Source organism: Pygocentrus nattereri, chromosome 13 (assembly GCF_015220715.1).
Source record: "Pygocentrus nattereri isolate fPygNat1 chromosome 13, fPygNat1.pri, whole genome shotgun sequence".
In the NCBI taxonomy this organism is placed as follows: Eukaryota; Metazoa; Chordata; class Actinopteri; order Characiformes; family Serrasalmidae; genus Pygocentrus; species Pygocentrus nattereri.
In genome coordinates this window covers 35,126,778-35,152,186 of record NC_051223.1, presented here as the reverse complement: position 1 = coordinate 35,152,186, position 25,409 = coordinate 35,126,778, and the positions used below count along the sequence as shown (strand labels likewise).

Sequence of the window (25,409 nt, the reverse complement as noted above, 5' to 3'; positions counted from 1 at the left end):
TGACGTCTTGGTACCCGGCTGGCGAAAATTTCCCGTTTCCATTCCCTTACGAATTTTCCCTGTCCACCTTTAATGGCGCTGCGTTTAAGTTCAGGCGCCTCAGACAGAATTTAAGGTGGACCGGGAAAATTCTAACAAGAGGCTGGAGAACGAGAAGAGATTTCAGCCTCGTAAAGCCGAACGTTGAGAGACATTTTACAAGAAACTTCAACGTTTGAGGAGAATTATCCTGTCGGAAAACGGCTGTAGCCGAGCTAAAGTAGAGCAAAGTAGAGCAAAGTAAGTCTGCGTTTTTGTTTATATTGTTCAGCCTGTACTACATTCGCACACACTGAGACATACTGGATATTAAATGTTGTGGCTGCCAAGGTGGTCTGATTTTTGTCAAAAGGACAAAATGTCTCTTCTAAACATTCAGGCTGGGACTCCTGACCTAATCAGGCTGGTTGGATTTCTCGTTCATCCAGTCGTGTTTTTGTTATGTGCTGCCACAGACTGTCCAGACGCTGCACTTACCCACTTCCAAGTTCCACCTTTTGTGTTCTGTCAACACCACGTTATCGATTAAAATACAGAAAAACGATTTTTGACCGTGTGAATCGATTCAGAACCAAGTTTTCCTCCACCCCTACTAACCATGACAGCAACTTAATACATAGCAGATATTTCTCGGTTTGCAACGTTACCTCAACAATCCAACATTTTAACACATAACAGACACTAAGCAGAAAATAATATACCATTAAATGTCAAACGATTAGCTCCAGCATCAGCCTGTGTACTGATTTAACCCACAGTGGCTAAAAGATTCTCACTATTCAGTGTGTAAAAACCTAAAATAGACTGGTCCTTTCTGGTTCCATGTTTGCTAACTAAATTATTTCCATAGCATAACGTCTTTGTCTGAAGTCTAAAAACAGCATGTGTTGCCGTAGCACTACACAGGCAAGAGTCTTTATTTTAGTCATATGTACACTGGGTACATATCAGCTTTAGTGCATGCAAGTTTCAGCTTAAAACATCAACTTTTGACAGTCGACTATTTTCGTTACACCAGAAACTAGAGTAAAAGTCCTGATGTGGAGACCTCTGTTCTAGATAATGATCATAAATGCACAGGGTAAGTGCTAACAAGCCCATTTACTAATGAAAGGACAAAAGAATCTGAATTGCAATCAATTTTTAGAAGACTTTTACAAAAAAAAAAACCAAAAAAAAAAACCCATAAAGCATAAAAGCACTTGTAGCTTAACAATGTATTTCAACAAAAAGTGCTTTATTGTACAAAGATGACTCATTTAAGGTTTTCCACAGTTTCTAATGGTAATAATTTACTTGGGGCCAAGCATGTCCTGCGGACGCACCCACTGGTCAAACTGCTCCTCGGTCAGGTAGCCCAGTTTAATGGCAGTGGCTTTTAATGTTGAGCCTTCTTTGTGCGCAGTCTTGGCAATAGAAGCAGCTTTGTCATAACCTGAGAGGAAGACAGAGATGGAGAGAATTATGCAATCACTAAAAGAGCTTGTGAGGGAGTATAAACACTTTTGCCAATGGTCTTCACACAGAAACACAAGCAAAAGAAAAGAAAAAAGGAATCTTATCTGCAAACTATATGCCTAACACAACTACTTCCAGTTTGTGTCACTGAGACTCTCAATTCATCAAACTTCCCAGCAGATCTCTGTTCCCTTGCTAAATATAAACACCTGCAAACAGCCACGTCCCTTGTTTGATGTTAGCCAACGTGATGAACAAAAGGCTTTCCATCAGGACTAGTTTTGTTTGAACGTGCCTTTTGCTCCCAAGTGTTTCAACAGCAGCAGGAGGTCAACCCCCTTTTTCTTTCTCCTTTATCTGCAGCCTGCACTCTAAACGTGGTCAGGTGCTTTGTTCTACGTTGCGAGTTATGATTTATTTACTACGCTGAGGCTGGGAATTCCTATGTGCCTCTATGTGAATAAATGAGCAATCCTTCTCACACTTTCTCCCTTTCCTTATCCTTACAGAGCATACATTACATCTGTTCATGGAAAGATTCCACAGAAGACACGTGTGCTATGTTAACAGCTACTTCTGATACAGACGTCTGGCTGCACTCCATAAATTGTTGAGTTGTGTATAAAATAATAATAACAATTATCTGATGAAATCTTGCTGCATGCTCCTGTGCTAGTTTCATTCACCTCCAGCTTTACTTGCCCAGGAAAATACAAGAAATGTTAATATGACTAATAAACTAAATCAATGAAATGACCCGGAATCAACTAAATCGGAGCCCTGGTGTTCATGGGTGTCTGATTTTGAGCGAAAGTGGGAGAGCAGTTTGCTTTGGGTTGGGTGCACTGTGGGTTGAAAGAGGGCATTTCCTGATGTCAGTTAGCTATTTCTGTACGCGTCTTAGATGACAGGGGTGTAATGATGAAGACCAGTGGTACACGAAATAGGTTGTTACATTGGGGAAGCTCCTGTTGCCAACAAGACATTCTAAATTAAGTGACTGTTGTTCCCACAACAGGGAAATTCACCTCTGCATTTAACCCATCTGTGCAGTGAAACACCACATACACACTAGTGAACACATATACATATACACACACACACACACACACTAGGGGACAGTGAGCACCCGGGGAGCAGCTGTAGGCTAGGTGCCTTGCTCAAGGGCACAGTCACATACGTCAGCTCAAAGAATCCAACCAGCAACCTTTCAGTCACAACGCTGGTTCCCTAACCTTGAGCCCACAAGTGGCCCACATCTTCTAAATAGTCAAAATCTCAAGAAAAGAAACCATTGTTAACACAGTTGAAGTTCCAAGAAAAGCCAATATTTTGACATATTTAGTCAAACTCTAGAGAAAAGAAGTCATATTTTAACATAAAATCAACAATCAAAATCAGGAGAAAATGAACCATTATTTTGGCAAAAGTAGTTAAAAATCAAAAGAAGCCATAACTTGACATAATTAGCCAAAATCTCAAGAAAAAAAAATAACATTTCAACAATCAAAATTGTGGAAAAATGAGCCATTAGTTCAACATAAGGCAAAATCTTGAGAAGAAAAAAAGCATCCATCCATTTTCTAAGCCGCTTCTCCATCAGGGTCGCGGGGGGGTGCTGGAGCCTATCCCAGTGGTCATCGGGCGGAAGGCAGGATACACCCTGGACAGGTCGCCAGTCCATCACAGGGCAGACAGACAGACAGACAGACAGACAGACAGACAGTCACTCACACAATGACACCTAGGGGCAATTTAGCATGTCCAATTGGCCCGACTGCATGTCTTTTGACTGTGGGAGGAAACTGGAGAACCCGGAGGAAACCCACGCAGACATGGGGAGAACATGCAAACTCCACACAGAGAGGACCCTGGCCACCCGGCAGGGGAATCGAACCCAGGCCCTCCTCGCTGTGAGGCGACCAGAACAGGGCAAAAGCAATTATTCAATAATCAAAATGGTGAGAAAAGTAGCCACTATTTTGGCATCATCGGTCCAACTGCAGAGAAAATAAGACATTATTTCAGCATAGTCCATTAAAATCAAGAGACAAAAAGGTAGAAACACTAAGTCAACAAATGGCCATTATTTTTCTTCTCTAGTTGGCAGGAATGGGCTTCTAAATTAATGTACTCGTCTACTTTGTGACATGCCTTGTTCCTGCTTAAATGTCTCAGCAAAATCTGAACCCTGATCATCTCAAGTGAGTTCTCTTTTATAAGAGGCACATACAACTACATCAAAAATATAACTTTGTACATTTATGCTTACGCAGTTAATTTCGTCCAAATACAAAGTGGGGGAGCGTGTGCTTCACTTGCCCTGTTGCTCAGGCGTATCCGAGCCCATCAACACCCTCCATCAAATTTGTTCTACTATTTGAACAGATGCTCCTCTCTGATGATGGCTGTATTGTCAAACCAGTGCTTCTACACCAAATATGCTGAAAGTAAGAATGCAACACCAAAGGCTACAACACATCAACATAACCAGATAATAATAGTTACAGTAACTGGAGGAAGAAGCCCATCAGTTTAGCTTCACAGTAAAATGATGGTGCGGAAAATTCCCCAGTTTATGAACATTTTCGTTGACGTGTTTTAAGACACACCGTTACATGTTTAACAAATCAGTACTTGCTCAGCCAAAACTGCCCTCTAAGGCCTGTTAAACGTCACCATCCACACAAGGGCAAAGACTCATTATCTCATCTCACACTGCTCCTCAATCCAATTACTGCACTAGATAAAGCTGTGTTCTGTGATCAGTGGCTGAACCGGAGCCATTTCAGACAGTCAGAACTCTACACCTCGCTGGGGTCCTGATGGCCCAAACCATCAACATCCTGGGTGTTCAGCGTCTGAGGGTGTGTGTGTGTTTGTGTTAGTGTGTTAGGAGCCTCACTCTCTCAGCAGCTGCTTAGGGAGAGGACAAACGGATGGAAACCAGGCAAAGCGCCACTTCTGTATTTGCAAGTCTGATGAAGGCCATCCATCAGAGCGCAGGCCGACTGGCCCGAGAGGCCCCAGCCCACCTGAAATTTGCACACGCACACATGAACCTTCCCCAACTTCCTCTTACCCCTTTTTCGTTACCACCGAATATAATCACAAATCTAACTTGAGAATTTGTTAACAGTGGTCACCAGCTCCACTCCTGGAGGTATGCCTTCTTGCGGAGTCTGGTTCCAAGCACAGTCTGCCACATCTGCGCCAGCTAATTAACTTCTGAAGAAGTCTTTTCATTTGCTGGATCTGATGCTTTTTTGCTGGGGGGGAACCATAGCTAGGCTGCAGTCCAGGTGGGCTGCACTTCTAGATCGCTACGTCATCCAAGGCAGTCCCACACAGAAGGACCCTTCAAATACAGCCGAGGAATAAAGCCTACGCTCTGATGGTTTTCCGAGGACCATACTGGAGATTCCTCCTTCTTCTGATGCTCATAACACTTTGCACACATGTCTGACCCACAAAAAAGCTCAAGACAAACACCAGCAGACGAAATAAACTACATGTTGTTTAAAAAGGCTAGAAAAATGTATGATAACCTATACAGCACATTAGTTCTTTAGACGTGCATCTGTTTGAGGGTGTAACTTGGATGCAACGTGTGAAATACACCTGTTATCAGCAAGTTTCTTTTTTTTTAACTTGCATTACAACATTTAACTACAAACTAATTATTTTGCCTGCCACATATTACCTAATTAAATCATTGATGTGAACGAACACCAACACCTTTGTGAAGCTGGTAGATCGTTAATTTTTGCCTAATCTTATCAAATAAGAAGCCTTCTTAGAAGCAGTTCTACCAAGGACCCACTTTTCTTAGCTGCAGCCTAGCTTAGTAGCACAGCTACTTTTAGATACAGGTCGGTGACCAGAACATCCACCGATATTTTGTTTAAGAAATGGGTTTCTAGTTTTAATTTCAAAAGCAGTAGCCTGTATCATTCTAGACTAAGCTGGGTGTGTTTACTCTCTGAGAACTGATTATTCATCATCGGGGGTAAGTCTGAACAGCTGAAGCTCTATTGGCTCATACTGAGCATTTCCTTGATGCCAGGGCTGTATTAAAGCACAGGCTTACTGAAATTCGAAGCTCAGAGCCCCCAGGCTGGGAGCAGCCACAAATGATGCTGGAGAAAACAACGAGTAATAAATTAACTGATTACTGCAATTGACCAACAGGGCAATGCTAACGGTCTGGCCAGAGCCGTTCAGCCAGAGCTCAGCCAAAGTGGGAGCAGGTGGCTTTAAAAGGTTAAAAGTTGGATAAACAAAAGCATCATCATCATCATCATCAATAGGTAACACTGAAACCTTTATGGCTGGTTTTATGGACACATTAAGCCTAGACTTATATAAACTGCAATATCAATGGTAAATCACTACTAAAAAATCCATTTAGTCAAGGCTTAGACTTAATCCGGGTCTGGGAAACTGGCCCTTAGCACGGTGTCCTTTGTTTAAGCCAACGAATAAAACAATCCATTAGAAACTTTTGAAGTTTTCTGAACGTTTGGCCCAAATGCAAGCGATTATTCAAATTCCTTTAGAGGTACCACAGCAAATTATGTGAAATAATGTAAAAACAGAAAAAAGGAAAAATGAAGGAGATGGACAGTCCAGCTTATTTAAAAAATAAATAAACAAATAAAGACATGTTATTTAGCAGAGGGGAACTTTTTGGGGGAATTTCCAAATTTGAAAATGATTAAAAATTCTATGTTGTGCATTTCTGCATCTGTGCAACCACCTGGTAAATATAAACATATTTTAATGTTTTAAAGCTTGCCAGTGTTTACTGACGGCTGAAATGTGTATAAACTAGTCTCTGTACTTGGACACCGCTTTGTCTTTGACATTGTGGATATACTTTTTTCATTCAAATAAACAAATAATATCATAATACACATTTTCATGTTTATTCACAACACACTGCCTGTGTTCACACTACCTGACGTGCTAAACTGAACCAGCCACACCACGATCAAAAAGCATCATTTCTTCTGTATTAATGAAAGACCTACTGACCTTGGCTTTGCACCATGAAGGTCACTAGCAGTCTTTTCACAGACAAATCGTTTAACACTTTTTAAAGCTTCTCTATTTTGCACCATTAATATTGTTAAAGGTTTCAAACACAGAATCATGCTAAACTATTTTAGATTGACTCGTGCCAGTGCAATTTTTTTTTATATTCATCTACCTTTGACTGTCATGTAATTTTTTAAAATTATTTTATAGGAAAATAATGGATTTGGACACACAAAAATGCAGGTTGTTAACCTGTGAATGTTACAAGACAACAAGGAAACCACCAACACAGCCACTTCATAGGTAGGCAGGTGAGAATTATCCTGCAAACAGCTCATAAACAGCAATCATGATTATAATGTGGCATCAAGGGGCCTTGAATGCTTTATGAGATGGGGGTCCCCCTGAGACAAAGGCCTACTTTAATCTTAATGTGGCCCTGTACGCCAGTGTTCAGTGCTACTTCAACTAATTATTTTGCAATAATGAATGTAAATTAAATATGTAAATTATTTTGTAAATCAAATATTTATATGAGTACAACCTGTTCAGCTGTGACCGAACAGGGAGAAAAATGGGCACAAATAAGTTAAAAAAAGCTTTTAGAAATTATAGAGCAACACATCAACAGCACTACTGCTGCTAAAGCCTATGGTGCCCCCTGGTGGCTGAGCACTGCAAGTGCACTTGCCTATGTGAGGGTTGAGCGCAGTGACGAGCATCAGAGACTCGTTCATCAGCTTGTTGATCCGTTCCGTGTTGGCTTCAATTCCCACCACGCAGTTTTTAGTGAAGGAAACTGAGGCATCGCCTAGCAACTGGGCGGAGTTCAGCACATTTTTAATCTGTGGAGAGAGAGAAAAAGACAGAGAGAGCATGTGTTGACAGCCTGACAGCAGTAGGCCTTCAAGTAATTTCTTGTCAACAGAGCTGGTGGATTTAACAACCTCTACAATGCTGTGCGTCTGCATATATGTGTGTACCTGCATGCACTCTCACATTTACAAAGTGTGAAGGAATGGCGGAAAAAGCAGCCCTGATTCCCAGGAAAAAGCATCGGACATAAGTAGTGAGGCACGGCATGTCCAGGATTTAAAGCTTTGGTGGTAAATGGGGGGCAAGAACACAATATAAAAAGGGTGGGACCACTTAATGTGTAGGCCCTGACACGGCTGTCCTTACACCACCCCACCTCTCCCCGCACATCACCCTATTTTCTCTTTGCTTCACTCTTTTCTGCCCACTAGATCTGTATGCTTCTCTTCTCTTACTCAGATTGCGTTTTCCTCATCGTCTCCCTTTTTATGAGGAAAAAGAAAGGAAATATTTCCATTCTTCTTCATTTGATTTGAACAAATGTACCATAGCTAAAACAGTTACTTAGCTCTATAGGGATGCACATCATTAATGTTAAAGGCTGATTCAGGTTTCTTTTCAGCCAAATTGGCCATTTTTTTTATCTTTATTTTAGTCTTTTGGGTGACACTTTATTTTGAGTGATCTTTTTTTTTTTAAACACGTCAAAAACATCTGAGGATTAGGTTTTGGGTTGTGGTTAAAGTTAGGGATAAGATTAGGGTTAATCTGAAGCTCTAGCCATATTTGGTAAGTAAAGCCATGAAAACAGCACACTGCCAGTACTTTCTCACTAGCCAAACTTAAGGTAGTTGATCCTTATTAGTCCCACAACAGAGAAATCTTACCTCTGCATTTTAACCCATCTGTGCAGTGAAACACCACATACACACTAGTGAACGCACACACACTAGGGGGCAGTAAGCACACTTGCCCGGAGTGCTGGGCAGCCCTATCCACAGTGCCCGGGAAGCAGGTGAGGGTTGGGTGCCTTGCTCAAGGACACGTCAGTCACAAACACCTATGTCACCTATGGCTGCCCCCTTATGTAAGTAAGATTTCAACTGTCAGTTCTGCTTCCAGCTAATCCAAATGTGTGTGATTTACACACCCCAATGTAAGTGTTTGTTTCATAAACAGTAGAGATGCTGTGTAAAAAAAAAAAAAAATACTAACAATCATTGGCTTGAAGACGTTGAGTTCAAAGTGTCCGTTGCTGCCTCCCACTGTAACGGCTACATGGTTCCCCATCACCTGAGCAGCCACCATGGTCATAGCCTCGCACTGAGTGGGGTTCACTTTACCTGGGGGGGGATACATATATACATTTATAAACACCCATATTCCATAAAAAAGTGAAACTAGGGCTGAAAGACTGCTATTTGATGGAGCAATATTAGCCTACATTATCAACATCATAACTTCAAATGGGGAAATTTAACATAGAAATTGAATAACATTGATCTTGAGAACTGCCTGTAGACGAGCGACACTAATCAGAAACAACCAAACATCCATGATGCTGTGTACAACTCGACCACGTAGAACTGGACGATACAATATTTATTATTATCGGTGCTTTTCTGAGTAAATCGTCAAGAGGATTTCTGTTGAGATCTCTGAGGCTCGGCCAGTATTACAGTGTTGCGTTCTTTGTAGGTCAGAGATCACAGGGACCCCAAAAAAAGAGCTGCAACCTGAGAACAGTTCCCAAAGTACAGGATGACCCCCTCTCAACAGCTCTACTTCTCACTCAAATAGCCAACACACACACACACACACACACACACACACAGAATTAGACTCGTTATAACAGAAACGCACTAGGGTTACAATTTACAAGCATTTAGGAATCATCTCTTATAATATTGGCAGATAATTACCAAAATAAAAAAAAATAAATAAATAAAAAATTTGAGTTGCTCAATATTTCAAACCATTATTTGATGACAATGTTTTGGCGATGCTAGATTATAATGTTAAAGTATCTGCACTGCAGTCACTGTACTGTATTTCTAAGCTTATTTTTCACTTGGCCACTGTATTTTAAGATTATTGTTGAAATATCTGGTTAGGTAACAGCAACGCTGTTCATTACTGTTTCAGCTAAGTGAAGGAATGCAAGCTTACTTGTTACGTCATTTTAAACGTCTCTCAGGTGGTGTGGGTCACCACAGCCAAGTGAAGCTGACAGTATGGTGAGAACAGCAATTTTACAAGCACAAATCTCTCAGGAAAGCGTGACGCTTCAGGAGGCAATGTGGTCTCAGCCGTTCATTGCAAACTGCCTAGAATTTACTGCTGAAATCTGTGCCCTTAAAATTCAACCAGATGCCTGCTGAACATCACAGGTTGCTGCTCTGAGTTTCTATAATGTAGCTGGATATATTCTGCCTTGCAGCCTGAGCAGGTCAGCAGAAGCCGGCTAACAGGCTTATGCTCTAAAAATAGAAGCTCAAACCTTCACAGAGTTATCTAAAAATTGAGACATACAAAGTAAATGTTACTTGCAGACCTCTCACTATCCTACAATGTCTAATTTAAACTAGAGCAGTCACCGATCATGGTTCACTGGAATTAGGTGGACACAAATAGGTTTATATTTCTCTGGAACGGTAGGTAGATGCAGGCCTAATATGTATATTTTACTAATAATAAAGTAATAGGAATGGAAAAGATTAACCAAATAACTGTAAAATGAGAAACAAACTGTTTGAGCAATGCGAAAAAAAAAGCTTTTTAATTTAAAGACCCCTTCAAGTAAAAATCAAGCTTTTAAACTTGTTAAGATGTACATGTGGTGTCTTTTATATGCCAGAAGACATCATAAGTGAAATAAGTAGTGAATGCCATGGCTGAGTTTTTCTGCTGTAAAGCTGCAATGCACCAGAAAAAAAAAAAAAAAAATGGACTGACAGCCAGTTTCATACATCACAAACTTAAGGAACCAATCCCACCCACTGGTTTATCATTAGCGCAATGATAAGGTGGAATGAGGTGGATCAGAGTCAGGCGTAGCTAGCTGCGTGTCGTATTTTGTACGTTTTTGAACGGTTCTGTTGTTTTTGGATGCAAATTTAAATGAGAAAATCAGAGAAAAATGGGTGCAGTTTACATAGAAAACAGTCCCAGCCAAACTGCAGAGGTTTTGCAGTAGCCATTTTCCAGAGGACTCTTTGGTTAATTTTACTTAAACAGATGGGGTTTGCCACTGAATTTCCACTGAAGCTAGATGCTGATCCATCCATGTATCCTGAGGATACAACAAGTACAAGCCAAGTGGTTTATTTTTCTTGTGTTATAGCCACCGTCTGTACAACAAATCAACAAGGCTGAAGTCAGCTTCTTATTTGCCAGCTTCTTGTTTGAATTTTCCTGTCCCACTTTAAATCATGCAGCACTTACAAGAAAATTAGAACAAGAAGGCCTCAGACGCCAGAATGTAACTGCTGCACACTTAAGGTGGAAAGTGGAAACTCAAACAAGAAGCTAGCGAATAAGAAGCTGACTTGTGATTGTCGGGTTGTGGGCTGTTCCTGAAGAAAGTGTGTCATGATAAAGGTCGACCTCATAAGCTGCTAGTATAGCATTACCGAGATAACATTAAAGCTGCTCTCTGGCAGAAAGCCCTGAAGGCAAACTTCAATTTGCATGTTCATAGATCCGCACATACTGAACGAAGGCAAAGGTGTAGAGTTACATCTAAGCAACTTCAAAAACTTTTTCTTGGAAAAAACTTCAAAATATGTCATTCTGATGAACTCAGACGAGTTTTTAGGAGTTTTATCAGTGCTTGGAGAGGGTTATACTTTCAAAAGCTTCTGAGGAACACTGATCCAAAGCTAGCCTTGGTCATGGAAGTCATGTTTGCTTTAACTTGGGTCAGTGGCCAATAGAACTTGATTTGGAATATAAAACATCGGTTTCATAACTGTTATCTAGATGGGTTGTATCTTTGAATATAAGCTTGCTGGTTAATGATTAACTGCTGTTTAATAACGGTTGGTTATCAGTCAAAAGAATCTGCAGCCCTATTCTACATCATTTCTAGAAATCAATTTAAACTCCCCACAATCAGTAAAATGACCTACTCAAAGTGGTGTAAAGTGGAGCAGGACATGTCAGCTGCTGTCTCTGCTCAAATTGTAAACTGTAAAAGATATGACATAAAATTACATTTTACAAATAATATTGTCCTTTTCTAGATGTTAGCTATTAGAGCTCCACTAAAGCTCCACCAGAGCTTCTGGTTGTGATTGACCAGTCTGTCACTCACCAGGCATGATGCTAGACCCCGGCTCGTTCTCCGGGAGGATGAGTTCTCCCAGGCCGGAGCGTGGGCCTGAGCCAAGGAAACGGATATCGTTCGCAATCTTCATCATGCTGACGGCCACAGTGTTCAGAGCACCGCTCAGTTCCACCAGAGCATCGTGTGCCGCCAGAGCCTCAAACTTATTCACAGCTGTTACAAACGGCAGGCCTAAAAACACACACAGAGAGAGAGAGAGAGAGAGAGAGAGAGAGAGAGAGAGAGAGAGAGAGAGAGAGAGAGAGAGAGAGAGAGAGAGAGAGAGCGAGAGAGAATTGTAAAAAGTGAAAGATGCTTTGATGACATCATCTGCACTACTGTCTGTTATCTTCTACATCACAGCGACAGCACAGAGACCAAAGGGCACATTTGGGCTCCATTTAATCTCAGCGCATCCACTAAATCGAACTGAATGGAATCAAATTCATTAAACAAAAAGAAACAGTGGCATTACGGCATGGACACTAATAAGACACTACAACGTGCTGGCACTTTCAGCCAATCTTCAGACCAGTGCTTATCAAACTTGTCCTCAGGGACCCCCAGATGGGCCACATTTTTCTCTCCAACCCAACTTGCAACATGCAGGGATGAAGGAAAAGTTTGGACCATCTCTGGGCCCTGAAGGCCAGGCTGGAAACCACTGCTGTAGAAAATCTCTGAAATTAAGGTGACATTTAAAGGGAAATTACACCAAATTTTCAAAATTTCAGCATAAATAAATGGTTAAGATGTGAACAAAGACATTCAGAGTGATCTGATGCGAAATACTCCATTAAGAGAAACTCACAGAATCAGAAATACTCACAATGGTGGTGACAGGAACCAGTCTGAGGAATCATGGTTATGAATATGGTGCCTGATGCCTGAGATGTAGTTTTGAGATAATAAAATCCATTCACAGCAGGGAGGGACAAAATAGTACCCAAAGAAAACTTTTCAGATTCGCCACAATGTTACCACTATTACCATTACAGCTATAAACTAAGACACTTCACTGTTCACTGGTGGTTTTGGATAGTAAATAAAAAGGTTGATTTGATTTGGAAATATTAATAGAATGCCCAAACTTTAAAGTCAAACTCCAAGTTACAATACAAATTATAGATGAAACTTGACAGAAGCAGTAAGCTGATGTTCTTACAATGCAGAGTTGATTAAAAGTCATCTAAATGACTGTTTACATCTGGTAAATGGCTCAATTATGCAGCAATTGAGAAAAATGATGGAATTTCCCTTTTAATAGGGAACAAACAAATCTCTTATACATGTCTATTAATCCAGAGCACAAAATCAAACCAATACACTCACAGACACACACAAACCTGCATGCATTAATATCTGTTAAAGCTCTGACATTTCTGTTCACCTCAAAATCATCTCAAAAGAGAAAGAGAGGGCTCTTGAAGTGACATCAGAAGGAACTGCTTAATATTCTAGTCGAAACATTTGACACTCACCAACAGATAGAGCATTTGACACATACAGTCCAAGGTGTCTATGAGTACGTATGTGTAGAAGTACCTGTGAGTGCTGAGACTCTGTCGGCCACTTTCTCAGCAAAGCCGATGCGCGTGTTCAGTCCTGTGCCAACTGCAGTGCCCCCTGCTGCCAGCTCATACACTCTGGGCATCGCCGCTTTCACCCTTTCAATACTGTACTTCACCTGCTGCAAATAACCTCCAAACTCCTACACACACACACACACACACACACAGACACACACACTTTATTTCTGAGGACACAACACTGACTCAGGTGAGTAATAATCACACAACAGCAACTAGCTACACTGTTCAAAAAGGCAAAATGAATGCAATTTTACATTAAAGTCACATTAATACTACGGCTGTTATTAAGCATCAGCATCTTTAAGATGCAGTGGCTACTAAAAACAACAAAAAAAAAAAAAAAAAAAATTTCTTTGTGGTCATTACTATTACATGGATCCATTTGTCCTAAGCTCAGTTGCCATGTTTACATGCCGCCCAATAATCCATTAATAATCTGACTAATAGCTCAAATCAGAATAGAGTACGTCCATGTAAACACCTCAGCTGGAATAGTCTAGTCCAATTGAGGCCATTCGGACTGAATGAGGTGGGTAATCCTGTAAATAATACGTTTAATAGAATAGTATCAGTGTAAACACTGTATCCGATTACATTCCCTATCGGAAAGTTTAAGCATGTTCGACATGTATGTCGCATCATAGTGAAAGTTTATAACATTCAACACGGCAGGAGCAGAAACTGGTTTGCAGAGGAGACAAAGTTTATGCTTTGAGCTTTAAAAGACGGCACGTCCAGCTTGTGTGTTGCAAAACAACTCCTTCGTCTTCCTCTTGCCGCTCACAGGTGTACATGTGAAGCACATATTTCTGCCATAATTTTAAAGCAATTAAAAACACAAGTGCACCAGCTGAACTGGACCTCACATGATGCTCGCTGTCATGGTAACATCCAAATCTGACTACTTGTGTGCATGTAAACATAGCCAGTGACTGTTTAACAACAAAAGCGACTTAACGTAAAGGTTTTAGGGTCATGAAACCCTAAATCACATGTTGTGCTATTTAACCAGCTTCCTCTTGTTAATATTACTTAATAAATGCATGCAAGTCAGTGAGTTAGTTGTGCTATTTCAATAAGATTTGACTGTCAGATTTACTTCATAAGTATTTGGTCATTCGTAATTTTGCTGAGAATTCAACATCTTTCCCATTGGCTCCTGGCACCAGCTATTTGCATGTTGTTTTACTTCTTTTACTGACCTGTCCTGCTGTCTTTCCCTCAGCCTACATCTTTCTTATACTCCACGGTTAACCGCCTAGCCACATTGTTGAGTGTAACTGCAAGTTACCATGTAACCCACTGCTAAGCATACTTCTAGAACAGCTTAGTAGCACAGTAATAACTTAGCAAAATCACTCAGATCTAACAAAACTATAAAAACTTTGTTCTTTTTTCCATTTTAATCAGCACAAATTACTCAACTTAAAATCTTTTAAGGAAAAGCTACTTTATGTAGTTGCATGGAACCACTTCCATTTACATTTATGGCATTTGGCTGACGCTCTTATCCAAATCGACTTACAATTTGATCATTTTACACAGGTGGGCGAAGGTGGTGTTAGGAGTCTTGCCCAAGGACTCTTATTGGTACAGTGTAGGGTGCTTAGCCAGGCAGGGATTGAACCCAATCTACAGAGTAGAAGGAAGAGGTTTCACCCACTACACTATTCCAACCACTTCACATAGCATTTTTAAGTAAATCAATCATTAATTTTATGTTTTATCTAGAAATGAAATCAGTCCTAGATCAGCATTTCTACTCTGAGAAGCTTAACGAATATGGGCCCAGAGCGCAGAACGCTCATTCATAGGAAAGAAAAAAATAAACTCTACTTATCAAATTTTCTGAGCCTTACTGATAATTATCCATGAATTATTAAATGATCCCAGCCCTAAATAAACCCATGAAATCATTCATGTGATTTACATTTGTAAACAACTCATAACAGACTTTAAACATATTAGTGAGTTTGGCTGTCTATGTTTTTTCCACTGTGTCAAATAAAGCCCCACAGAATGAATCATTTATTTAAATATATTCTTCACATTACAAACAGACGCACTCTGGATGCTGCCCTCTCTCAGAGTCGTGCCGTTCGCAAACAGTTGTATTAAATACAATTAAAGGTCACATGACATCCACGCCTCATGCCCGTAATTAGGCAAATGAAAAGTCTCACATTACCAATTAGGCCTGCATTCAGACCCCAGCCTCAGACTAAAGATGTGCAACGTCGAGAACGTAGACCTGTACGTTGTATATTGTATTATTTCTGACCATCTAATAGCCATGAGCATTAAGCAGTATAATACAGGACTGTGAAAAAGTATATGCCCCCTTTGCTATTCCTATTTCTTTCCCTTTCTCTAAGTTTGCGATCTGAAGTTCAAAGGCAGTGGAGTTACGCAGCAGGACCATGATCCTAGGCACACCAGCAAGTCCACCTTTGAACTGCTCAAAAGAAACAAAACTAAGGTTTTGAAGTGACCGAGTCAAAGCCCTGACTTGAATCCCATTAAGGTGCTGTAGCAAGACCTTAAACGGACAGTTTAACTCGAAAACCCTCCAAATGTAGCCAAACTAAAATAATGTAATAGAGTGGCACAATCAATTATTAGGTTTAGGGGTGGCAACTGCTTTTTTCACATGGGTGGAATAAGTTTTGAATAAATCTTTATCTTCAATAACCAGAATGATCATTTAAAAGCTGCATTTTGTTTTTACTCATGTTGTCTCTCTTTTTTACTGAAGCTAATTGGATGATCTGAAACTTCTGAATATGACAAATTACAAAAGATAGAAGAAATCAAGTGGAGGTAAATACTTGATGTGCCATTTTCATATTAAATACTGTTAAAATCGTTTAAGGCATTTAAAGCCAATTACGGATTCACAGAAATTCTAGAGAACCTTCACAGAACAGTGAGCTTGGATGAGGTTTTCACTATTCAAAACCTGAGTAAAGCACAATTCGTTGCAAATCCAACAGATAACTGGATATCTGAAGTTGTTCTACCAGCCATTGTCCTGATGAAGGGAAAACTTGAAAGCCATGTGATGGTTAGATGTATTTCTTGCTGTCTGGTACCGTTGCTCTACCATTTTTGAATACATTTATTTTATTTATACGCTTCTTTTTGTTTTCTGAAAAGACTTCTGGTTTTTATTTGCACATCCTGCATTAAACTTGTACATAACAATAACAAATTTAGGTTCAAAAGTCGGTTATATTTTTCCATGTATACCTGTCCGAGGGATAGAGGTACGGCATCCTGGGTGTGCGTGCGGCCGATTTTGATGATGTCCTTAAACTGTTCAGCCTTGGCAGCGAGGGCATCGTGAAGCTCCTGCAGGCCGGGCAGCAAAACCTCGTGCACTTCTTTAGCTGCAGCAATGTGCATGGCGGTGGGGAAGGTGTCGTTTGAACTCTGAAACACACATGTGAATGAACACTTATAGTGATTTGTATTGTATATCTGTTAAACCATGATAGAAAGAACTAGAAATGTGAGATAAAACAGGATATGGGGGAAACCACATTCATCACTGCCAAAAATGTTTCACAAATGCTGCTAATTTCTCAAACCAATCTTGACCACGTAACATGTGACATGAATGGCTGAATGGACATCAAATATCACAGAGTCATACAGTTTAAACAAGTTACAGTGGTTGGTGAATAAAGTTTTACCGGTCTTACCCTAAGACTCTTACTTAGGGCTCCAGACTGCAACTACAATGATATTGGAACTACAATTATAAATTTGAATGTAATAGAATTTATTAACTAGGTAGCAACTATGAAGTATGATTATTTTTCATGGGTAACTGTTTATTAGTTTTTCTGTGTTTATTATTTTGTTATACTTTTTTTTTTTTTTAATCATTTTTCATCTTAAAATATAACTGTCACATGGACGTGTCCGCCCATCAAAAAATACGCCTGTATGCTCGCAGGATTTCAACCAGAGCAGCACAACGTGACAAAGCAGATGAGTCGAGCTGAGCTTTTGGCAATGAGTGCTGGCGCGTAGAAAATGGTAAAGTGAAAAATATTTACAGACAGTCTACGTCTCTGTCAGACCTTAAGAGGTCACCACTCGGCTTTGACCAGTGAACTAGTGAAAGACACTTACAAAGACGTACCTGTTCAACTGTCCACTTCAAGCACTTCATGCAAAAGAATAACCACAGAAAGATTTCAGAACTCCTTGACTTCAGGAATTTGCATGGCTCAGGTATGATAACGTAAAGCAGACTATATTGCAAATTCTGCTGGACAATGTATTTAACAGGAATGAATCATTCAAAAAAAAAGAGACCATCAAAAAAAACAAAAAAAAACAAAAAAAAAAAACAGCTGAACGGATAAAAATACACGTGATTTCATTTGCAAAGTGTTTCTGAGGAAACCGAGAAAGAATCAAAAGAGCTGAAAATTAAATTCAACTCAGCCTACACAATAGCATGTGAAGGACTGCCCTTCACCAAATTCACCTCCTGATGATGAGAAACCTGTGGACTGGACGGGTCAAAGACGCATGATAATATGCACAAGAATCACCGTGGAAGGCAAAAACACCTGAATCACACAGCTCATCGGAGGCGTGTTGAAAAGCTTTATTTTTTTTTTGCACATTATTATTTGGCACTTAAACTATTGACATATATATATATTTTTTTTTTATTTTAGAAGCTTAGCGGCTCTTTTAGCTATTTTTTTTTGTCAAGAGCCATGTAGATCAGTACACTGTGGCATGATTATCCGGGGTAGGAATTAAACACTGATCTACCACTTTGTTACCCATTATGCTATATCAACCACACTGACTCACTGCACTCTACAGGGTAGCAACTAACTGCTTTCTATTCAATACACATCAACTAGAAAGAGATTTTATAGACCAGGCCAGATAATGACTAGTTACATTCACTGAGTCAGGTGTTGATGTGAAAAGGTGTTGGATCTGTACACTCATCTACCACTAGTAAAAGGTTGGACCCCCTTTTGCCTTCAGAACTGCCTTAATTCTTCGTGGCACACTTTCAACAAGGTGTTGGAAACGTTCCTCAGAGATTCTGGTTGGTCATCTGGAACCAGTCTACCCATTCTCCTCTGACCTCTCACACCAACAAGGCATTTTCATCCACACAACTGACCGCTCACTGGATATTTCCTCTTTTTCGGCCCGTTCTCTGTAAGCCCTAGAGATGGTTGTGCGTGAAAATTCCAGTAGATCAGCAGTTTCTGAAATACTCAGACCAGCCCGTCTGGCACCAACAACCAAGCCACGTTCAAAGTCCCTTAAATCCCCTTTCTTCCCCGTTCTGATGCTCGGTCTGCACTTCAGCAAGTCGTCTTGACCACCTCTACATGCCTAAATGCACTGAGTTGTGGCCGTGTGATTGGCTGATTAGCTATTTGTGTTAACAGGCAACTGAACAAATGTTAATACATTCAATTCCACTCAAGAGGAATAGAAGCTATTTATACTACTTTTACTTCTATCTTCTGCTTGAGTCATAATTTCGTAAAAGTAACAACACTTACGTTTGGGTTTCAGTCATTTATGTATTTCATATCCACGATGATTTGATTCACTACAAATAAAACACCATCACTCCACTTCCACAGAAGCATCAGGGCCACCTATTTAGGCACAACAAATTGAGGGAAATCAAGGCGATTCGTGCCATTAGGAGCTTTACCTGGCTCTTGTTGACATGGTCATTGGGGTGGACAGGGTCTTTGCTGCCCAGTTTGCCGCCAAGTATTTCAATGGCTCTGTTGCTGATGACCTCATTGACGTTCATGTTGGTCTGAGTACCGGAGCCTGTCTGCCACACCACCAGAGGAAAGTGGTCATCCAGTTTTCCAGCTGTCACCTGGAGTGGTGAGCAAAGGCCACAGATAAAACTTAAGATCCTTTATCACGATGTAAGATATAACTGAACATGCAGCTCTGATTTAGACACGGTCAGTTCTGGGGGTTGGGGGAGGGATTCCAATGGACGAAACAAGACTTTTGAAGATCATTACAATGGTTGAGCAAAAACTACAAAAAAAGCCAATAAACACAACTACTTGTCCCAAAAGCAGTACATATACAGCTGTGGCATGGTAGGGAGCATCCCTACGGGATTTTAGTCATATGTGAGCATTACGCTAACAGTGATTTGCGTTCAAATTTTTTGGCAGTTTTATAGTGAGCTTGTAAAAGCTATCCCATAGTTTTTGAAACTTGCACCAGATATATTAATTAGTTTTACCTGGTAGCAGTTCAGTAAGGAGTCCTGGCATTAAGCCGCTGCAGTTTTCAATTTCTAACTGCTTTCTAAGTCTGACTACAACACACTGGTCAGGCTACCATTCGTACTTACAATCAGTGAGGTATCTAGAACTTCCAGAAGACCCAGACTAACCTTTTTTACCCTCATAATCCCCCTCACTGTAAACCAAAACATGACTGGGTGATTCCAATGTCAGTTTGTAATTATGCTAGTGGTTATTCTGAGGCGTTAGGACTTCAGTTCGGCTCCTGAAGTCCTAACCAATAGAAAAGCTGTTTGGATGTATCTACCTAAATACCACAAAGGAAAAAAAAAATCCTGATGGGATAATTTTCCTTAAAGCATTTAAGCCTTTTGTGTAATTACAAGAATGATAACTATATTAAACAAACTACAAATTAGTCATGTGCTTTTTTTTATTATTTCACAACAATTATTATGCCTTAGAAGGCCCTGAGGGTTCCCCTCTGCTATTATTGGAGAAGAAAAAACTAAACCAAAAATTACTTTGTTTTTATATACTAAACTGCTATAAATTGTTTCATATACTTAAAGGGGGGGTCTCCCTTTTGTGTGTCCTCTACCACTAAGGGTGTTATGATTTCTATACATTACCAAAAGTCAAGGTAAATGAATGCTGGCAGATTACGACGGACCAAATTACCTCCTCTGCAGCCTGTACAATGGCACCGGCGATCTTCGGGTCCAGGCCATAGTCCTTATTCACCTCAGCTGCTGCTCTTTTGAGAATGCCAAAAGCCCTAATAACCTGGATCTGAATCAGACAGAAGCGATCAAAATAAGTGTCATCTTCAACCGTCACTGCCTGCGCTGTATATCATACCGGGCTTTCTGCTTTACAACTTACTGGCATCCTCTCGGTCACCCCTCCGATTTTGAAGTTCATGGTGGACCGGACAGTTTGGGCGCCATAGTATTTGTCACTTGGCACTTTCAGCTCTCCAAAAGTGTCCCTTTCAATCCTGTACGATTCTGAACTTGCCTAAAACAAAAAAAAAGCAAAAATCAACATAACGAAACGGTCATCTCATAGAACAACTTTCAGAAAGTTCCAGTGATCAGGAAACGGCGTCTCTGAAACGGCCTCGGTGCTTCATTTGGTTTGGCTATCGGGTGCCTTGTCTGACTTAGATAATGATATGCCATCATTATCATTATGAGTAAATAATAGGTACTTCATCAGCACTTCTAGCAACAAGCAGCTGCCTGGAGGTCAACCCATTATTCCATTATCCAAACTTAACCAGTTGTTTGATTTTTCCTCCTGTTCCTTCTCTTTTTTCCTTTAAACGGGGCACTACTGTTGTGCTGGCGCATTTTATGCATGTGCGAATATAAAAATGTAATATTATGACAACTGCTTACCCTCTTCATCAGTTTACTATATTATAATGATCTTGAATTTTAAACAATGCTGCATGTCTTGCACTCTGAATGTCATTTTAATAGCAATATTGAGATGGGTGGTGCAGGTCTTCAACTATCCCCGTGGACATCACGTCTTTGGTGAAACAGTAACTTGTTTGCCTAAAATACAGTGACGGAATGGCGAACGCACTGAATGTTAAGGCATACTTTATTTACTCAGGATACAAAATGATGTTGCAATCATATAACAGATAATTGCAATAGTTTATACCTGCTCAAAATAAAAGTAGATAGATGTCTGGATTTGACTGATGCTGCAAACCGATATTTGATGATTTGTTTGGTACTGTGGATGAGCAAAATGTTAAGGTGATGCTGGGCTACTTTATTCATTCATCTTCATTCTTAACCTTTCACAGATAAAATGGCATAATAAGAACAGAAAGTATACAATAGGGACCAAAAGTCTGAGACCACTAGACAAAATGATTCTATTTTGCATTTTTTTCCATTTGATAATAGAATTTATGGTGAAAACAAACTATCAGCATAACAAGTTGACTGGAAAGTTTAATCTGTTAAATATTTTAAGTGATTTTAAAATTTCTCAGTATTTGGTATGTCTGCTTATTGCCTTATTGACAGCGTGCATGAGAGCTTGAGTCCAAAGGTTTGTGCAAAAGCCACCGATGAGTAAATCGAGCCCACCGGAGTCATATGAAAACATGCTTTGATGGAAGAGATTAGACTAAAAATACCTGATATGCCTGTGCAAAGATGAACACGGTCATTAACAGTGACATACAAAAGCGCAGAATCTTGAATAGCTCTGCTTCATTTTGCTTGTCATCATTTTTTTCCCCAAAAAATGATAAAACTTTGTTGTTTATGCCAGGTTTAAAAGGGGGGGGGTCCAGATTTTCCATGTGGTCTTCGACATTTGGACTAGTCTAGGACCTCCACAGAGCAGGTACTATTAGGGTGGTGGATCATTTTCAGCACTGCAGTAACAGTGACGTGCTGGTACGAGTGGATCAGACGCAGCAGTGCTGCTGGAGTTTTAAACACTGTGTCCACTGACTGTCCACTCTATTAGACGCTCCTACCTTGTCAGTCCACCTTGTAGATGTAAAGTCAGAGACGACAGCTCATCTGCTGCTGCGCAGTTTGTGATGGTCATCCTCTAGTCCTTCATCAGTGGTCACAGGACGCCGCCCACAGGACGCTGTTGGCTGGATATTTTTGGTTGGTGGACTATTCTCGGTCCAGCAGTGACACTGAGGTGTTTAAAGACTCCAGCAGCACTGCTGTGTCTGATCCACTCAGACCAGCGCAACACACACTAACACACCAGAACCATGTCTGTGGTACTGCAGTTCTGAGAATGACCCACCACCCAAATAGTACCTGCTCTGTGAGGGTCCATGGGGGTCCTGACCACTGAAGAACAGGGTAACAGAGTATCAGAGAAACAGATGGACTACAGTCTGTAACTAGAACTACAAAGTGCAGCTATACAGTAAGTGGAGCTGATAAAGTGGACAGTGAGCATAGAAACAAGGACGAGGTCATAATGTTATGCCTGATCGGTGTAGATTCAAAACATGAACGTTACATAAAGCACAGAAGACGTGCTGAGCAAGAAACACTGATTAAACACCCGAAATGCTCCCTGGACCAACATGAATGGTGAACTAGGCCGTTTACTCAGCAGACAGTTAATCAACCTCAGTGTGAGGAGGAGCAGCTGCAGTCAGGGCATCACAGTTCATCTGACTTTGACCTTGCAAGTTACCAAACCGACCTGACAAGCTTCTACGTCCCATAGCCTTGGCGTAATAAACGGTTTGCGCGAAAAATAACCAAATAAAGCGATAAACATCTTACAAATCTTCACAGCAGTCCAACACGGACCTAACCAGCCCGCTACTCCCTGCACCGCTAAGCTAGGCTCGCTAACGTGCTACGCTTTAGCCTCGCAGAGAAAAAGGTCAAACGCTCTTCTTCACACATTTGGACTATTTTGCTCTACAAAATGCGAGATTTTACCATCCTGAGGGGCGTGTGGGGAGTCGGGCCGAGGGTCCTGATGGCAGTGCAGCACTGCAGAGCGGAGAGGCTGCTGTTGAAGCGCTGGAGGTTCCTCACGGTGCGGTACATGGCGCTGCTAGCTGAGCCTCCACGGCGAGGGGCGGACCGGCAATAAACCAACCCGCACTGCCGCTTTCGTGGGCGGACACATGTGGTGCCGACAACCGCTCGACGCTACAACGCAGGCTGCGTCTCAAACGGAAGGCAGCTGCCTGCTCCCTTGTCTACTTGCTTCCTCTTTAGTGTTCTCTGTCGCTACGTGTCCAAAAGTATCCAGACACACCATTAAAATGTAAACACGGACATTTACAGTGGGTTTGTTTTGGAATGCGTTGTTCTGGAGAAACGCGGTCAAAGTCGTCCGAAGTGTTCAGCGCCTCTGGAAGTTCAATCGCTGGGCATTATTTCATGGGATAGTTACGGATATGCTGACTGAGGCCCGAGACATGAGCGAGGTCGATCCTTTGAGATTTACACCCTCAGCCGTCCGAGAAAAAACAGCGTCATGTCTCGGATCTGGTGACCAAACGGCCCCAGAGACAAGGTATCAGACCAAACGGCCTCAGAAAAACACTGTGAAAATGTTACACCGGCATTTATATCGAGATACACAGTCGTTTTCTAAGTTATGCGAGCCAATCTGTGCTCGACCAGGCTTGCGTTTGGTCTGATACCTTTTCTCTGAGGCCGTTTGGTCTGATGTTCAGTTTCACCAGATCATGACGTCACCAGAGTCATGACGGTGATTTTTCTGGAGACTTGAAGTCTTTTATCATGAGGAATGATGGCGATTCTGACGCGGACGGCTGAGGATGTCCTAAAATGTACCCCGTAGCCACGCCTAGTGCCAATTAACATATATTTGCATGTTGGTCAGTTTGAAAAAGAAAATGAAAAATGGAAAATGAAAAGTGAATCTCCAGCAGGCGGCGCTGATGTTCATGTACATTTGCCTTTTCATTCTGACAGTTAAAGCGCCTCAGCATGGAAAGCTGAACTGCAGACTGTCACTTTGCTGTTGATTTAGTAGAGAGCTTGAAGAAGCGCTCTATTGTTATTTCTATTGTTATCTCTATTGTTATCCCTCATACTTCTTATTCTTCTTCCACACTTTTCTGCGATTAATACAGCCCGAACCTCTTAACGTACAGAATCCGTTCAAACTGTGTTTTGAAGGTCTTGGCGCTGTGACTTGTGCTGTGTATTTTTCGAGTCATTCTGATTGGTAGTTTTTAATATAATTACGTTTAAAAATTAAAAACCTCCCATAAGAATGAATGGCAGAATGTTCAGAACTTCAGATTCTAACTGACATCAAATGATGACATAGCAGGCCACTCAGTCTCACAGACACAGCGGTCACGCAGGGAATCTGCTTTAAAATCTGTAAACTCTCACCTAGAAACTCCATTTCAGTTTTAAATGGTAGAGAAACTTGTCCTTTCTGAAACCTCAAAATATCTCATCCTTTTATCAATTAGCTTTAGAGTTATGAGCATTTGTTTGGCACTAGGCACAGAAAACTGCCCCATTCACTCCCATGTCAATTTCTCAAAATCAGAATCTGCTTATTTCAAGACTTTCTCTGTGTTTAATTTGTCATAACTTGTACCTGTTCTTCTCAATACACACAACATCATACCCAAATAATCCTCAAGGGGTCTTATCTCACACCGTCTATCTGGTTAAGCGATAGAGTAAACATTTCCCGAGTTATGACTGTTTGTTCAGAGGGTGCAAATCAGACTCAAACAAGGCTTCTCCACTAAGAGCTGCATAATAACAGAGAGACAGTTCATTTGAATGACCAACCCCCACCACGAACACATATATCTCTCCTCTCACCCCACCTCCCCACACACACACACACACCTGCAGCTCTTTTCAAGCACTCTTGCAGTTCCTTCAGGAAATGCACATCTAGTTCATTTTGCATTTTCATTGCATTTTGTCAGATTTGCAGCCTTTCACTATAAAAAAGTAATAAGAAAGTAAACTTTGCATTTTGATTTTAGTTTTGACCCGTTTTCTGCGTTTCATGACGAAAAGCCAAAGCCAACGTGAAGTTTGTTTTCTTTTGTCTGTTAGCTTTTTCTTTTTAGATTTGGCCGTAAAAAAACAGAATAACGACTAAAATGAAATGACAAATAGGCATTTTCAATTTATTTTTATTTTTGTCACAAACGGCTCATGCGAAAAATGAAATTGCAAATGAAGGCATTTCATTTCATTTCATTTCAATTCTGGCACAGAGGTTTGGAAAAAGAAATGGCAAAAATTGTTTTCATTTTCATTTCCTTTTGGCAGGATTTGCCTCCCACATACATAAACAGCTTTGTCTGCCATTATTTTCAGCTTTGAA

The 25,409-nt window shown here is 40.7% G+C and overlaps 1 protein-coding gene across 1 annotated transcript; it reads right to left on the bottom strand.

Moving 5' to 3' along the window:
- Window positions 1-1,241: 1,241 nt before the first annotated feature.
- On the bottom strand, window positions 1,242-23,759 carry fh (fumarate hydratase). Its single transcript, XM_017717891.2, has 10 exons — window positions 23,006-23,759; window positions 20,436-20,570; window positions 20,232-20,342; window positions 18,986-19,162; window positions 16,522-16,704; window positions 13,226-13,391; window positions 11,669-11,872; window positions 8,569-8,696; window positions 7,229-7,382; window positions 1,242-1,474 (listed from the first exon to the last, which is right to left on the bottom strand). The coding sequence occupies exons 1-10, from the start codon at window positions 23,114-23,116 to the stop codon at window positions 1,332-1,334; spliced, it is 1,512 nt and encodes a 503-aa protein (XP_017573380.1). The 5' UTR covers window positions 23,117-23,759; the 3' UTR covers window positions 1,242-1,331.
- Window positions 23,760-25,409: the final 1,650 nt, after the last annotated feature.

What these genes read in the sequence shown, in the direction of transcription:
- fh (XM_017717891.2), bottom strand. Translation starts at nt 23,116, where the DNA reads ATGTACCGCACCGTGAGGAACCTCCAGCGCTTCAACAGCAGCCTCTCC. An exon ending in GGGTGACCGAGAGGATGCCA is followed by an intron (nt 20,343 to 20,435) that starts GTAAGTTGTAAA and finishes TGTCTGATTCAG; the next exon opens with ATCCAGGTTATTAGGGCTTT. An exon ending in CAGAGTCTCAGCACTCACAG is followed by an intron (nt 11,873 to 13,225) that starts GTACTTCTACAC and finishes GTGTGTTTTTAG; the next exon opens with GCCTGCCGTTTGTAACAGCT.